The following is a 17089-nucleotide window of genomic DNA, read 5'->3' on the forward strand; positions in this document are numbered from 1 at the left end:
ACTGACATTTAACTTTTTTCCCCCAAAGAAGACCATTTGATTACAAAATGCCACCCAGGGTCAGCCTCCTAACGTCCTTGTGGGATTTAACCCAACTGCTAAAGCGCTGCTAAACTTAATGAGACCAAAGCCATCTGTGAACCTGACCCAACCAGCCAAGCAACCACCACCCCAAACAAGAGGCACAACTGTAGGCAGCTTTGTCCAGCAGACCTCACCAAAGAGCTGATATGCAGAGGAGTTTTGGTGGGAGAGATCCCAAGCTTGGCTGGATTTGTTCTGTAATGTTTCCTTTGGTACAAAGAAGTTGCTGAAGCCTCAAATCCCCCACTGCCTCAGAGAGAGCAGTGCTCTGGAGTGAAGTATGAATTTTGACACCTCTGCTTTGCGTTGAGCTTTTTCAGAAGAAAAGCTAAGAAAAAAATAAACAGTGTCATAAGTTCTCCCTATACAGTTACAAAAATTCTCATGAACTTTCACACTTATTGAAATGTCTTGGTGCCTCTTGGCTTGAAAGTTTTTGGAACACTAAAAGTCATTAAAAGGGCTAATTCACTGATTCCGCTCCACAAAAACCCATTTGTTTAAAGCACTGTTGGTATCGGAATAGAGATATAATGAACTGATTGTCAGTCTCTCGCCAAAAGAATACTAATGACTGTCTGAAATTCGGAGTGAATTGGAAATGACTGCAATTTGGCCTGAGCAATACTACCCCTTTAAAAAGATGGCTGCAATTTCCGTCTTCACACTCTCCTCACAAAGGCTGCTAATGGCTTCAGGCATTCGACACTCTCTCAGTGTAACCTGCTACACAGCTAATGGAGTTCTGAGGCCTGGTGATGTGTCAATGCACCACTCTTCCAAAGTGCTTGGGTTAATTTTCTTAACTAAACAGCATGGCAAAGTAAGAAAATGTACATCACCAGTTCACTGGTCAAACCATGGAAGAATCTTCTGACTGATCACCCCAGTACAGTCTGCTCCGCAAACAAACTCACACAAAACAGACCCATTTCCATGTTTGAGCAGGACTAGCAATTTGTAAGTGATTTGGTTGGCCGATTCATACTGGAAAAAGTATCTGTTTATTTTCACGTTAGTGCCACATGACCGGCACTTCACTGGATAACATAAATAAACAACACAAAATTAAGAAATATTCAGACTTTTTTACATCTAAACGTATACATCGGACACCGAAACACTTTCACATGCAAAAAGATCTCTGCTCCTCACACATCGGGCAAACAGGGACACAGATAGGCTACTTTTCATTTGGGCAAAGTGAAAGTAGCATGAAAAGCTTTATCGCTTCACATATAGCTCAGATATTTGTAGCCCAGTTGTAGCCCTCGAGTCCTACTGCTCCTCTCCTATTCCGGAAGATTTTGGAGGTGTAGAGGAGAATGGAATGGAATAGAGAGAATGAGCAGTAATGTTTGTTAGGTGTGCCTGATATCATCAAATATACACATGCTCGAATTAACTTACTATCTTCCGAATAAATCGCACAAATAAATTCCACTCAGTGTGTAAAGGCCTTGCCAGACTTGCATTTCTCACTCCTATAACGTAAAGTTCCATATCATGGAAAACAATTTTGTTTTTGCTTTTTTAAAATCAAAGAGTTTGATGTAGTATGTAAGCAATATTAAAGTTTCAAAACAAACTATTCACCTGTCAGTCTGTTGAGCTCATATATGGAAAATAAGCTGCAAAACTATCTATTATTTTTGTAATATCATGAAAACCAACAGATTTACATGGATCCACCTATTCAGCCTGCAAACATTTAGCCTCACTCATTTATGTCAAAGTTATTACACTGTTAGAAATGAAGGTTCTGAGCAGGTACATTTTTCATTCATCAAGGTACAAACAATGTAACTGTACTCTCAAAGGTACAACAGTGGTTTTAAGGTCCATTTGGGTACCCTAAATAGGTTTTTCTCAGCGAAACGTATGCATTTGTACTTTTTTATAAACTAATGTTTTAAAACTGAACAATAAAAAAGGCTGGAGATGAGGCGGGGTGTGTGGAGTCAATACCACTTAGGAAACATCATTTCAATGGATCATTGTACAATTATGTTCCAAAACTAAAGGTACTGAGATGCACCCCTGAGGTTACCACCCCAATTTTTTAAGGTATAGTAACAAAAACAGCCTGTTTTTTGTTACTTTGCTAAGTGATAAATAGGTTGGAAAGTGGTCATGTACAAATGTATGAAGACTTTTAAAAATCCACACTTCTAAGAAAATACAAGAAAAAATGTAGGATATAAGCCCTTTAAGAATAACCCAGCCAATGCGCTCAGTTTTCCATGGAATTACTACATAATAAGCCTTATAATATAAGAAAAGAGATTAACAGGTAATTACATTACCATGAGGCTGATTTCAACAGGACTACTGTTACTGAGGAAGCTCTGGGTTTAAAGAGTTACAAAAAAAACACCTGGAATTATTACTGTCAGACTTTTAAAAACTAGAGAGGATGCAGATTTGTACTGGATTAAAATCACGGACCTCACCAGTAATCTCTTAAAATACAGTACTGCTCCAGGTTAAAGTAATCTAGCTTGAATAGGGCTTAAAAAATTGAGGATATATTCATCATTTGTCGTGGGTGACACAGGAATACTGAGGTGTTAGAGTCCGATGACTGTGCTAAATGGGGGAGGATCGTCACCCAAATCCTGTAAAGGACTGACAAGACAAAAGACAAAGCCTCAGACATCCTGCTGAGCACCCACTGATGTCACATGCTTCCACTATAGCGCAAGGGCTTACTGCAATGTCATGGAATGTGTTGACTCTTAGTGTCTCACCCTCATATTCTGCTAAGGGTGTTTATATTAACCTGTGCCATGTGGCCTCACTATATTAGCATGTGGCAATGCAGGGGAGACTGGCATTGTGAGAGGGTCATAAGAGAAAGCTTACATGTGCAATTCTGAAAGCTGCAAACAAAGCACGCTCGTACACATGAGACCTGGATATTCTGCTGTGTTTAAAATTCTCCAGGATACTGTGGGCTGCTACTGCATAACAGGAGTGGAGGATACATTACAGGATCAATACTAACGTATTTGAAAAAACCAGGCCCAAAATTTAGTTAATTGGAGATTTTTGTTTGGTGACCTCCATTATATTCCTTCTAATAAATGGCAGTTAAACAGAAGATTGCCATCTAGTGGTTGACCTAGAATGAATATGTTTATTTACTATCATGGGCTGCCACTGTAGCTAAATGCACAGCTGTCCTCTATAGGGAACATTGCTTTGCACATTCTGATGCACATTTACTGTTTATTTGCTTAATTTAAAGGGCTGTTGTGTTGAGTTAGTGTGTGTTTAAAGTCTCAAAATGTACAGTTCACTCTACAGTCCATACAGTCCATATATGGAAACTTCGCTGCAAAAATAGCTGGTTCAATTCACTGTTTCTGTGATGTTACAAAAAACAACATATTTACATCTATCCACCTCTCCATAAGCTCCACCCATTGATGTTAAAGTTGTAAGGTGTGTTTCAACAGCGAGGTTAACTGTAAGGGATAAAGAGAGGTTGGAAAATGGTCATGGAAAAATTAATTATGAATATTTATAGTAGACAAAACTGCACAGGCATCATAAGTGGCAAAGGAAAATGTAGGATATGAGCCCTTTAACATATTGAAAAAAAGAGTAAAAATAAGACAGTGGCCTGTGCAAAGGTTATGTCACATTTTTACATTTTATGTTTTTTCGATATGATAAACTCAGCCATTAAATAGAAATTGTGCATGAAAACCTGCAGAAAAATGCAATATTTAATGCATATTTAAGTTTGTTCCATGTAGAGGGTGTATTAATGTATTTTTACCTATAAAATCAACAAAACATGTGAGATGATCAGGGATTTAAAAACGCTTTTTAATATGTTTTTACCTACACACACACACGCACATACATGCACACACACACACACACACACACACGCGCACACACACACACACACACGCACACGCACACACACACACATAAACATACATATACAATCCCATATAGATAGATAGAGAGAGAGAGAGAGAGAGAGAGAGAGAGAGAGGGAGGGAGAGAGAGAGAGAGAGATGTTCATGGTGGATTGTACTGTAACACTATGACCTTATGAATTCCTAGACTAAACTGGACAGACATAAAAAGAGATAATGTGCATAAAAAGAAAAAAGAGTCAAATGAGCATGAAAGAAAAGTCAAACTCCTTCACATCACAAAAATCCTGAAAGAGCATGCCATGTCCTGTTATAACCCAGTGGGGTGTGGCTGAGAGTCGTCTGTGAACAAGAGAGAGAGAGAAAGAGAGAGAAGGAGAGAGAGTTCAGGAAGAGCACCCCGTTCTGCGGGAGGCTTGCAGCGTAAGCCATCAGAATATGGATAGACAGTTTTTTTATCATTATTTTTATCTCCCTTCTCTGATAGGAGAGCTATTAGACTGGCCCAGAGCAGCCTATGGCTGTGGCCTACTTTATCATTCCCCATGTAGATTCCCGACCCTGAGAGTGTGCCGTTTTTTTTTTTTTCCTGAAAGCGAGAGAACGAGCAAAACACAGAAAACTAGTGGAGGGCCTGTCATGATCTATTTCCATCTCCCCAATGCTTCTACATGGGCTCTAAAATGGCTCGCGGCCATCCTGACACATACACACAGGGCCTACATGAGAAGTACCATTCACTATCACACAACATCCTTGCATTTCAATACTGTTTTTAGCATGCCCTGGTCACCTTCGCCTCACTACTCAGAAGTGCAAAGCACCTACGTTACACGAGTCACCACTCGCAGCACGAGGGGTGGAGGGGCAATGACAGTGTATATTTCAAGAGGAACTCACTTGCCCTCAGATGGGCTAGCCTCGATGAGCTAATCTGCCAGCTAAGCAACTTTGCAATGCAAACAGCTTTTTTAAAAGTCAGACTGTAAGGTACATAAACTTTGTGAATAAATATTTGTCTTACCCTTCAGGTTTAGAATGAGAACCATGCTCTTCTTTTTTTGTTGTTGTTGTTAGCTATACAGCGCTTAGCTTGCTAACTAGCATGCTAGCATAATAAGTAGGGATGTAATAGTATCAGTAGATAATTGCTTAAAATGAAATTACTCTCATTATATCAATATCAAACTGATATTTTATAATTTATTTATTGTACTCTGGAAGAGAAGATTATTTAGGCGGTGCTGGGCTAGTGTTATTTTATTAATTTTACTGCATTCGTTACTCTATACAAATAAATGTTATATTCCACTGTAATGCAAATCCAGCTACACTGTATGGCGAAAGGTATGTGGACACCCCTCTTAATTCTAAGGTTCAGGTGTTTCAGCCAAACTCATTGTTAATAGATGAATAAAATCAAGCACATAGGCATGCTACCTCTATAAACACAGTTGTTGTACTGAAGCATTCAGTGACTTTAAACGTGGCACTGTCATCATAGGATGCTATCTTTGCCAAAAGACAGTTGGAGAAATTTCTGCCATGTTGGATCTGCCTCAGTCAACTGTAAGCGCAATTATTGTGAAACAGAAGCATCTGGGAGCTCAGCCACAAAGCGTTAGACCAGGCAAACTGACACAGCAGGGCAACCAAGAGCTAAAGCGCATAGCGTGTAAAAATCGCCTGTCCTCTGTTGCATCACTCACTACAGAGTTCCAAACTGTTTTTGGAAGCAACATCAGCACAAGAACTGTGCAGCAGTAGCTTCATGAAATGGGTTTCCATGGCTGAGCAGCTGCACGCAAGTCTAAGATCAGTATTCACATTGCCACATTGCGTGGTGTTGAGCACGCTGCCACTGGACTCTGAAGCAGTGGAAACGTGTTCCTTGGAGTGATGAATCATGCTTCACTGTCTGGCAGTCTCAAGGACAAGTCTGGGTTTATAGGATGCAATGAGAGGGCTACCTACTGGAAAGCATAATGCCAACAGTATTGTTTGGTGGAGGAGGGATAATAATCTAGGGCTGTTTATTCAGGGTTTGGGCTAAGCCTCTTCGTTTGAGTGAAGGGTAATGTTAATGTTATAGTGTACCAAGACATTTTAGACAATTATATGTTTCCAACTTTGTAGCGACAGTTTAGGGAAGGCCCTTTCCTGTTCCAGCATGACTGTGCCCCTGTGCACAAAGGGGGGGTCCATAAAGACATGGTGGAGGAACTCCAGTGGCCTGCACAGAGCCCTGACTTCATCCCCCCTGAACACCTTTGGAATGAATTGGAACGTCAATTGTGAGTCAGGCCTTCTCGTCCAACATCAGTGTCTGACCTCACAAATACTCTTTTGACTGAATGGGCACAAATTCCCACAGGCCCACACCAAAATCTTGCAGGAAGCCTTCCCAGAAGAGTGGAGGCTGTTATAGCTGCAAAGGGGTGGGGGGCAACTCCATATCAATGCCTATGGTTTTGGAGTGTGATGTCCAACAAACTTGAATAGGAGTGATGGTGTCCACATACTTTTGGTACAGATCTAGTCCCTTTCTTACATTTCATATTTTTTTGTGTATCAACATTGGTATCAGCAGATATGGGCATGAAAAACATTGGACATTGGCATAGGCCCACAGTTCATATAACCCATATAACATTTCATGGTTACATCGGTAGTCATGTGTAACAGATGGAATAGCTTGCTTCATAAAGCCTAGTGTGAACATAGCAAATCAAAATGTGTACTTTTTAAATATTAACTATTTTTAAATATTTTATTTGCTCTAGCTTTGGCAGTGATTTTTGGGTTGGAAAGGAAAATTGCGTCACATAGCAATGATACGTAAGCATGTTCTGCTCCTGAATTTGAATTTATGTTTCACCCATTCGTCCCTCTAAGGGGTTATCTCACATGAGCAGTAGTGGAACGGCCCTTAAAATGACATTCCCTCAAGAGGAAATGGCCAGCGTGAATCAACAGGGTCTTGTTGGAAACAGTATTGAAAAAGAAGGCGCAATACCACTATATCTCACTCCCTATACGTTATCATGAACCCAGATCTCACTCCATTGGCAATGTTGGCTATAAGCAGGCTAGTGAATACAACCCAGTTCATGGTCATTGATCAACCGTCAGCCATAAACAGCAACTATTTACGATCAACTGCTAATAAACAGTGTGTAAATATGGCTGTTTATTGATCTGTGATGTCAATCATTATCACAGAGAAGTGTGGTATTGTATGGCTGCAGCTGACCTGCAGATAGCCAATCCTATCACAGCAGACTGGCTCTACTGCACTGAGGGGCCGGAACAGTACATGAGGCAGATTGCAGCCTGACATGTCATATATTACACCACATTTCTCTCTCCATGCTTCCAAAAATAATCCTCATGTTCCACACGGTTCAGATCCACCCTCTCCCCGCAAGTTTAATTCACTCTGAGGTGAAACGCATGCATGTGCTATATACTCTATACAGACCAGCAAGACAATTTGCAAGTGCTATTTGCATCTGTGACATCAGATAATGCATATGTATGCTATATACAGCATGTGTTTTTATGGGAATTTCAGGAATGGTATGGCTCTGTTTAATTACTGTTTACACCATGTAATGATAGCTTAGATGAGTGGAGAATTTATAATGAAAGTGTTAGAAAATTAGAAGGGTGGGATGCTAAATGTCATGGCAGGGCATAGTGTCTGCTTAGGCTGTGGTTGAGGGATACACACAGTTGTTCGTTCAGTGCAGTAGGCAAGGATAAGCTTGCAAGGAAAATAGTAGTTGTTGGAAGTTTTGGGCCAACAACAAATAACCTGTAATGAATACTGTGTTGTGTTTGTTATCGATACCAATAATGATTTTCTTTTTTGCATTCATAACACGTCCACACTATAATCCATAAATGAAGTGTAGAGGGCATAAGAAAGGTACACCTCTGAAGTTACTAGCTGCTGATGGCTAATTCTAGCTCATAATAGTAGTTGTGGCTACCCAACTCCAAAAAAGTTGGGACAGTAGGAAAAATATATTAAAAAAAGAGCAGTGATTTGCAAATCCTTTCTGGCCTGTATTCAAATGAGAACTATACAAAAGCAAGATATTTAATGTTTCAACTGATACTTTTACAAAGACAAAACTTCACGGTTATTTTTGTTACATATCAGTCCATCTCAGATGAGCTTTAGCCCAGAGAAGTTGGCTGGATGTTGTTGATATTTGGCTTCCGCTTTGCATATAAGAGTCTTAATTTGCATTTACAGATGCAACAACGTACTGTGTTTACTGACAAAGGTTTTCCGAGGTGTTTCTGAGCCCATGCGGTTATATTCATTACAGAAGCATTTAAGTTTTTAATGCAGTGCCGTTTGAGGGATCGAAAGTCACAGCTATCCAGTGTGGGTTTTTGGCATTGTCCTTTACACACAGAGATTTGGACTGGGTTGTCTCCTTCTTTTAATAACATTATGGACTCTATATGTGGAAATATTTAACTTCACTCACACAGTTTTTCGAAAAGTGTACTGAACCTTTTGCGAATGCTCCTATTCTATTCAGTCAGGATAGCATCACCTGATACTTATTCACCTGCTTACCTGAGGAAAGTTCCAAAATTCATATTTGGAGTTAGAACATATTTACAAAAATCAATAAAGTTTGCATGGTAAAATATTAAATATCTCTTCTTTGTGTTTTTTTTTTCAATTAAATACATGTAAAAGACAAATCACTGCATTTTGTTTTTATTTGCATTTTGAATACTGTTACAACTTTTTTGAAATTGGGTTTGTAGATTACTGCAATAATGTTTTCAAATTACTAATTCAAGTAGTGGTTCTCACCTGAAACTGCTACAAACCTCTACATCGCTGACATCAGAGCTTGATTATATGTGCATCAGTGTGTTCGTGAGTGAAAATGGGATGCCAAGTCATCAGCTGTAATTATAGATTGTAATTCCAATATTGGGCTGAAGATAGTAATTAAATTTTTCATTTATCAGTGAAAACGTATTGGTCGCAGCTATATTCTCCACCCGAAAAAAAACAACAAAAGGGCACTCGTTAGCCAGGTAGAGTGAATTACCTGCTCCTTGACGGAGGCCAGGATGGCGGAGGTTGTCTCTGTCTCAGATCCATCCCCGTTGGAGGCGTTTAGGACTGGGCTCAACATGCTGGAGTTCACGCTGTCAGAGGGCTGGTCAGGAACTGGCATTACTTCTACAAAAAAAAAAAACAGAACAGCAGACTTCAATATTTCAACAAATCAACAGGGAATTAATCTAAAAGGCATAAAATACTGAAAAGATGTGATTACGCCGCCACCGTACATAAGGCTAAAATGCTGTTTATTTGAGCTGTGTTTGTCTTCTGTTGGAAGTTGTCCTATATTTGTTGATGGTTGCAGTTAAAGACAGTTTGTTGGGGAACCATCAGAGTAAGCAATTTAATTGGCATTCACCAACAGGATTATTTTGGGCTGATGGCGATATCTGATATTTTTCATATATGTCAGTCAATGCCAATATATACGCATTCATAAAATGTAGACATTGGGACTGAATCTATGGATTCGTATTACAGAAAAAGTAACATTGTGCAGTAAAATAAATACAATTCAGCATCACCTTAACATTCTGCTTTTCTGGAGTACAATCCAATCCATACAAGCCAGCCACCGCATTTTTTCGAACTGCCGCTCACGCAACGTCACTTGACAGCTAAATGTGCATGGAGAGAAGCACCAACCGCCAGTTCTGTAACGTCAGCTAACAGATGCCTGCGCTGACTACCATCATGCTAAGTGATGGGGGGAGAAGGAGGGGCCATCCTACCCACCCAGAGAGCGAAGCTAGATGTGCTCTCTTGGACTCCAGGCCACGGATGGCTGTAGCATCACCAGGGATTGAACTTGCGATCTCCCTGATGATAGTGCCAACGCTTAGACGGCTGCACCTCGGGAGACTTTTTTGTTCGGAGTATAATAAATGCATTATCATATATTGGTTTAAACTGTAGGTAAAATGTTATCATTTGTCTGTTGCAGATCAATTATCTAGTGATACTGACATGATTTCAATAGCATGATGCATCCCACCAATTTAGGTAAGTCTTGGTTCATCCAGGTGAGGTAAAGTCACCAAGCTCAATCACATGGCCAGTGTGCACCTGAACATAAACTACCTAGGTTGCTAACACTAATGTAAATAACATGTATAATAACTTTGTCCCATTTCCTCCAGCCATAAATTGCACTCCTGCAAAGCAAATGCAACATCACATCAGTGATCAGTACAAGACAACTACCCAAATAACTGGGTGTAGTTTTTGCAAATATTCTGTGATTAATTATGAAACCATGAAACAGTCAATCCCGTACTCTAACCATATTTGGATTTCTCGTCAGGGGTTTGTGATTTTGAGGATAATCACAGATAGAGCAGGTAACGCTGAATTTTGTAAGCAATGCTTTTCTAGCATAGAACAGCATCAATCCAGGACCCAGATTTGAAATGGATTCCTCAGACATGCTCAAGAAATATTTCAGTCTGTCTGTTTCTGTTGTCTCTCCCTCTCCGTCTCTGTATGCGCTTCTCCCTTTTTCCTCCCTCTACTTTCCATTCTCCCTTGTTTTCTTCCTCTCATGGTTGGTGACTCCCAAACACAGTTCTTAGCCGATAGTGTCGCTCTTTGATTTGGCACAGTGTGCTGGCTTTCTGTTAAGACCTTAAACTCAGAGCCCTGAGCTTGAAATAATGAAGCTTGACTGAAGTGTGCTGGGATTCCCATATCCCATATCTCCCTCTATCTCTCTCCTCCTGTCTGCCCCTCTCTCCTTCTCTCCATCTGTCTCCCCTCCTTTCTCTCTCTGTCCTGCACTTTCTTCCTCTCCCCCTCCTTACTCTCTCCTTCGCTTTCTCTGCATCCACCTTCCTTTTTTTTCCTCCCTCCCTCTTCCTCTCTTCCTCCTTCTCTCCCTCCTTCTTTCATCCAATCTTTTTTCTTTTCCTTCTATTTTTTCCCATTTCTCTCCTCCTTCCTGTCACTCACCTTCTTTTTTCTCTCTCCTCTCTTCCCTCGCTTTTCTTCTTTCTCTTCCTCCCTCCCTCTCCTTCTCTTTTTCTTTCACTCTCCCAGTCTTTTGTCTGTTCTTTTCTCTTTCCTCCTATTTCTCAGATTTCTCTCTTCCGCCTGTCGCTCACGCCTGTTTTCTTCTTTTTTCTCTTTCCCTTTGTTTCCCTCACTCTCTCTCCTTTTTGCTCTGTATCTCTTCTGCTCTATCTCTATGCTTCTTTCTTGTCTGTCCCTCTCTGACCCTGTCTTTCTCTCTCTCTCTCTCTCTCTCTCTCTCTCTCTCTCGCTCCTTCAATCTCTCTTTGCCACTCTGTCTCTCTGTCCAGAGAACAAGCATCTACACTTGCAGCAGGAGAGTCCAGAAAATGGCCGCTCACGTGCACGACGGGGGGTGCAGTGTACACCTATAGAGACCGACAGCACTTTCACTCACACACATGCACACACAGACACACACACTTACTGCTAACACACCTTCTTTCAAGCTACCAATACCCCCAAACACTGCAGTATTGACTGTATACAAAGAAAGATTAAGCATGATGATACAAAGCTCGAAATCTCTCCACTATTCTCCTTTCAGTCTAAAGGCAGAGAGAGAGAGAGAGAGAGAGAGAGAGAGAGAGAGAGAGAGACATTTCTAGGTCAAAATGATGTCTTGCCAGTTAGGGGTGATCATTCTGGACAGGCCAAAGCATGGCAGCTTAACTAATAAGATGGCCCAGCTGTTGGTATGTGTAGGATGGATTACACATTGTGGTGCTAATCTTAATCATGTATCTGCATCTCACTGATAATATCAAAACTAAATCTAGTGTCTAATACAGAAAACACAGCAGACTAACTAGGGCATATATATATATATATATATATATATATATATATATATGTGTGTGTGTATGTATATTTATATGTATGTGTGTGTGTGTGTGTGTGTGTGTGTGTGTGTATGTACATATTTAATTATTTATATACAATTCAATTCAAGGTCTCCTTAACTGAAAGAACAAAAACACTCAAATTCTGCATGTTTCTGACAACCGTGTTTTTGATTGTTTACGTTTCTGTCTAGCCTAGGCATTTTCATTACAGACCTTATAATCATTAATGGTTTGCTTAAACACCACGATTTCTCCCCTTACAAAAAACAGATTACTCTCAACTCAAACGTCCTCAAACCTATTTAACATTATTTTTCTTAAACACCATTTTAATAGAGAGCAAGAACATTTATTAAGAGCCATCTGGAAAATGGCTCTTTGAATGGTCAAAAACATTAATGAATTTGTTCAAATAAGCTTTGTAAGAGATACAGATATATTCTAAAAGTTAAACTAACAGCACCATAGAAAAACATAAAAAGTTAACAGCACTTTTGTTGAAATTAATGTGAACTAGCGACATGCAGGTATTCAAAAAACCTTCCAGTAAGACAGAGACTACAAAGCAAATTGTTAAATGTTTATCAAAACAACTGTTACTTCATAAGAAACAATAAACTGCATCTTTCAATATGTAATCTTGACTGTCAAAAACATTCAGTGACAGTTACTTTTAAATTAGACACGTTTATATTTAGATACCTAGCTCGCTAACTAGCTGGGTGTTAGTCATTACGCTACATGATGTTCGAGTTGATTTAACTAACATGTTAAATTGTCTTTTAAACTGAGCCCACTGACTGAAATTTTCAGCAGTGAACACACAAAACATTAAATAATATTAATTCCACTGAGTAGACTACATATCCAAATGAATGCCACCAAGGTTCGATGAGTGTTTAGGGCAACTGATGCTGTGACACGGGGTGATATGACTTTTGTAGTTTAAAATACTTCAAAAACTTTCAGAGTAAAAAAGGCCTTTATAGCCATCAAGGAAAGGAATGCAAAATACAATATTTTCATAGTATTTGTATGTGTAGTAAACAACATTGGAAAAACTGCTTCCACTTCCTCTGTTCCTGGCTGCATTGAGGCGCCTTGGTTGAAACGGCCTTCAAATCAAATGTACAGGTGAGATATTTTATGTATTAGATACAGCTTAGATTACATTTTAAGTTAACAAGCTAAACCGTATGGCTTAGTCTGGCTGTGATTGTAGTGTCATGCCACAAAACTCTCACTGAGTTCTTCATTTATTGATTTGGAAACGATTCGTTTTGCAAACCGTGTCGCCATTTCTGGTAGAGATAAAAGTTGTGTAGTTTGAAACTGAACACAGGTAGAAATGAGGTCTCTGTATGGCTGGTGTCAGCTCAGCTGCAGAGGCTGCTGCAAACTCTCACTGCTGCATTCTTGTAGCCAGGTATCCGGGGGTGACCTCTGCACTAGGCAAAGGTAGGCAGCTGCCTAGGGCCCACATGAGCCCATGTATATATAAATTAGATACACTGTACATGTTGATGTTAAATAACCTGTTGTTACAATATATATATATTATATATATGTATATATATATATATATATATATATACACTCAAATAAATAAAATAGCTGAAATTTGTGATTGTAGCGATTCTTTTCCGTCATTTCAGTGCAGCTCCACCTCCTGGTCACGGTATTAATGGATTATTCCATGTTGTTAAGTGATGACACGACTGTGTGAAGACAGCCTGGTGTTAACAAGGCAATTAACCCCTAATCTACATCATGAAGAGGAGATTCTTTTGAGTGTTGAGTCTCAAAGATAACTTCATTTTTTTCAGTCAGAACAGAGGCTGCACAGGCTCAGCAGACTGTACATACTGCTAGCATTAATGTTAGTAAAAACAGCTCCAGTGTTGAGGTAATTGCTCATAAATAAGTAATGATTTACAAGTTACTGCTTACGTTTCTCAAACTGTAATGGGATTACATTACTTATTACTTCTTGGAAAAAGTCATCTCACTACTTGTTGCTTAACACGGCCTGGTACTGGTCCACGGACCGGAGGTTGGGAAGTTCTGATGTAGAGAATGCCATAACAACAGTCACCAACTCTATGTTATACATATATTTTTTTTAAATTAGCTTCAAGTTAGAAATTTTCTGCAGTGAGTGAGATTTGAAAGGTTGGTTTTTAATTTTTAATTATTTTTGATTGGTATATTGGATATTGTAACATTTACCCTTGTTAAAATACCACTTGACTACCACTTGAGACTACTCCTGATCTAAATCTTGCACAAAAATACTTACGATTTGGGATATTACGCTTTAATAAGGCTAATTTCCAGTGTTGCTCAAAGTGAACAAAAACCCAGACGTGAAATATTGTTTAATCACACTTTCAAGTTTTTTGATTTATTATACATCACTGTTGGAGTGTAGGGGGCCTTCAAAGGTGTACCAAAGGCCTCGCAAGACCATGACCCGTCTCGGACTGTTTTGAGTCTCAGAGTTTGTGCTGTTTGAATTTAAGAAATATGATGATCGAGAGCTGACAATCATATTTGACAATTCACCGACGACAAGTGAATCATAACAAACATTAAAGCACTCTTTAACTAAAACAGGGGTGTCCAATCTTATCCGCACCAGGCCTGTGTAGCTGCAGGTTTTCATTCCAACAAAGCGGGAGCTCACATGATCAGTCGTTTGAAGTCTGACCAAATGATTAAAGAAGTAGAATCAGGTGTACTCCAGCTTGTTTGGAATGAAAACCAGCAGCCACACTGGCTCTTTGCAGATAAGACTGGACACCCCTGAACTAAAACTACTGGAGTTAGATTTTTGATCACACTAAATTACAGCTGCATGCAAACGTCTGAACACCTCTGGTCAAATTGCATGTTTTGTTGATTTTCTAAGTGAAAATAAGTTCTACAGTGACTTTTTCTGCCCATTTTAATGCACAATTTCAAATTATTTGCTGAATTTAAAATAATGGAAAAAAAAAATAAAACATAAAATATAAAATGTGACAACATTTACTCAGGCCGCCTTTCATGTTTTTTTTTCCCTCAAGATGTTAAATTCGACTTCATTTTTACTTAAAAAATCAACAAAACAGGTCATTTGACCAAGGGTGCCCAAACCTTTGCATACAACTGTATATCGGCCAATGTTGTCAGTTGTCAGACTTTTTTACTCCCTAAAAGTAAAAAATATCTGTGACAATTTGCATCAGCTGGGCTCTACCACAAGCACTATTATGGCTGTATAAATCAGAATCAAGCTCTCCTGTATTCAGCAGTGATGCACTAAAATGAACTTGTTTGCTATCATAAAGATGTGGCTTGATAAACAGGATGGAATAAATTGTTGAGTACAGCAGCAGGTCAATTTTCTCCATGATAAATAGATAAGCCCTCCATGCTGGGGCTGAAACAAACAGCATAAGACTCCTTACGGTGTTTAGATTTATGCATACGCTAACCCAAACCACAAAGATTTCCTCACACTGCTAGCATACACAAACAGGTCCCTCGTTGTATCATTAAAATGAGCCATGCTGTTAAATTAGGTTGCATTCGCTTTCACTTGTCTAGTATTTGCTTTGAACATGAGTTTGGCAATTCATTTTCTAAGCATCCTTTCATATAACAAGCAACTCTATATACAACAGTAAGCACCGTGTCAAAAGCTCTGTAATGCAGGTCACTGAGTGTATGGCACATTTGGAAGAGACGTTTTAAGACAAAGCATTTTACTGCTAGCAGACAAAAGATGAAAGAAAACAGCACGATATTTTTATGCACAATGTAAGCCTTCAGACAGTGATGAACACAAATAACTGTTTATTAAAGCCCAAAGCAGGAACTGTGCAGTGCCACTAGCTCAGATTTTACACATACAGAGCACAGTACATTTGGTAGTGGCAATCGTGTAGCAGTGTCAGCTGAAAGCATTCTTGGTGTGGTACCAAAACCCAGCCTATCAGAGGCTGCCATTCCTGTCTGGGGGGCTTTATTCAGATACAAAATGCAATCTGCCCTGTCAAAAATGCTGAGCACTATCAGAGGAATTTACATCTCCTGAAATGATAGAGCAGGAATGTCCAGCACAGTTTGGTGATGTGCCTGCTTTAACATGGAGGTATTATAGATCCGGGAGAGAAGCTCATTAGCATTAGTTCATATCATGTTCATTAAATGGGCACAAGCACAATCAAAAGTACAGTACTGTCAGAGTCAAAGACCACCAGTTAAAATGGCTATTAAGTAAAAATGACTCATTTTTCAACTTCAGGAAAAAAAACAGAAAACACATTTTCCAGAAAATTACACAGAGGCCTCAACAACTAAATAAAATATCATTTTTTCAGTGTTTTGTATGTCCACTTTTTGTCTTTATTTCAGCTTCCAGCTTTTTGGGAGACTTGTTTTATATTTTCCAAAAAAAATCTAGATACACAATGGGTCACAATATGTATTTTTTCTGAGTTAGAACAAGTTAAAAAATACTACTAAAAACTATGAATCCAATGTGCTACACTAAATCCAATAAAACAGGACTAATTACGCTCTCTCTGTAATCAAACAAGCTGTTGGGAAGTGATTTTTAAGTACTGATGATACATAAAACATGCTCAGAAAACATATTGTAACATACTGTGAAGTAATTTATCAAGATTGTCATTGTCATGTTGCCCAGTTCTATTGCTAACTGATCTTAACAGTTATATGACACTATTTTTCATTAGACATCATATTAAAATTAGTGTTAGCAAATACAGTAACTTAGATGAAGTTTGGATTACCACAGAGCCAGCATACCTCTGCCTGTTAATAGTTTTGATACTGAACTGTGAGTGTGGTCTTCCATAGTTTAACCAGAAACGTTCCAGCTCCCAGAAATGAAATAAGAACGCACGGTGTCTGAATTATAAGCTCCCGAATGGCGCTACTACAACTCCATTTACTGCCACTGCCATTCTCACAGCAGGTTTGTTTTGAGGAGTTGTAATGGGGTTTTCTTTCTTTCCTTGGCTGAGGGGCGTTTCGGTCGTAACTTGCAACCAGATGCTAAGTTGAATCAAATGTGTTTGAGCAGGAAAATCACCAAACTGTGCTGGACACGCTGCGGAAAAGGTATCTAAAAGTGAGAGGTG

The 17089-nt window shown here is 39.2% G+C and overlaps 1 protein-coding gene across 1 annotated transcript in view; it reads right to left on the bottom strand.

Moving 5' to 3' along the window:
- Positions 1-17089, bottom strand: part of ctnnd2b (catenin (cadherin-associated protein), delta 2b) — a 111062-nt gene that overhangs the window by 72848 nt on the left and 21125 nt on the right. The window contains exon 2 of the mRNA XM_036597044.1: positions 9068-9201. Within this exon, the coding sequence (XP_036452937.1) occupies positions 9068-9196 (129 nt within the window). The 5' untranslated portion in view covers positions 9197-9201. The remainder of the gene's footprint in view (positions 1-9067; positions 9202-17089) is intronic.

The sequence above is a fragment of the Colossoma macropomum genome, unplaced genomic scaffold, assembly GCF_904425465.1.
Source record: "Colossoma macropomum unplaced genomic scaffold, Colossoma_macropomum, whole genome shotgun sequence".
NCBI lineage: Eukaryota > Metazoa > Chordata > Actinopteri > Characiformes > Serrasalmidae > Colossoma > Colossoma macropomum.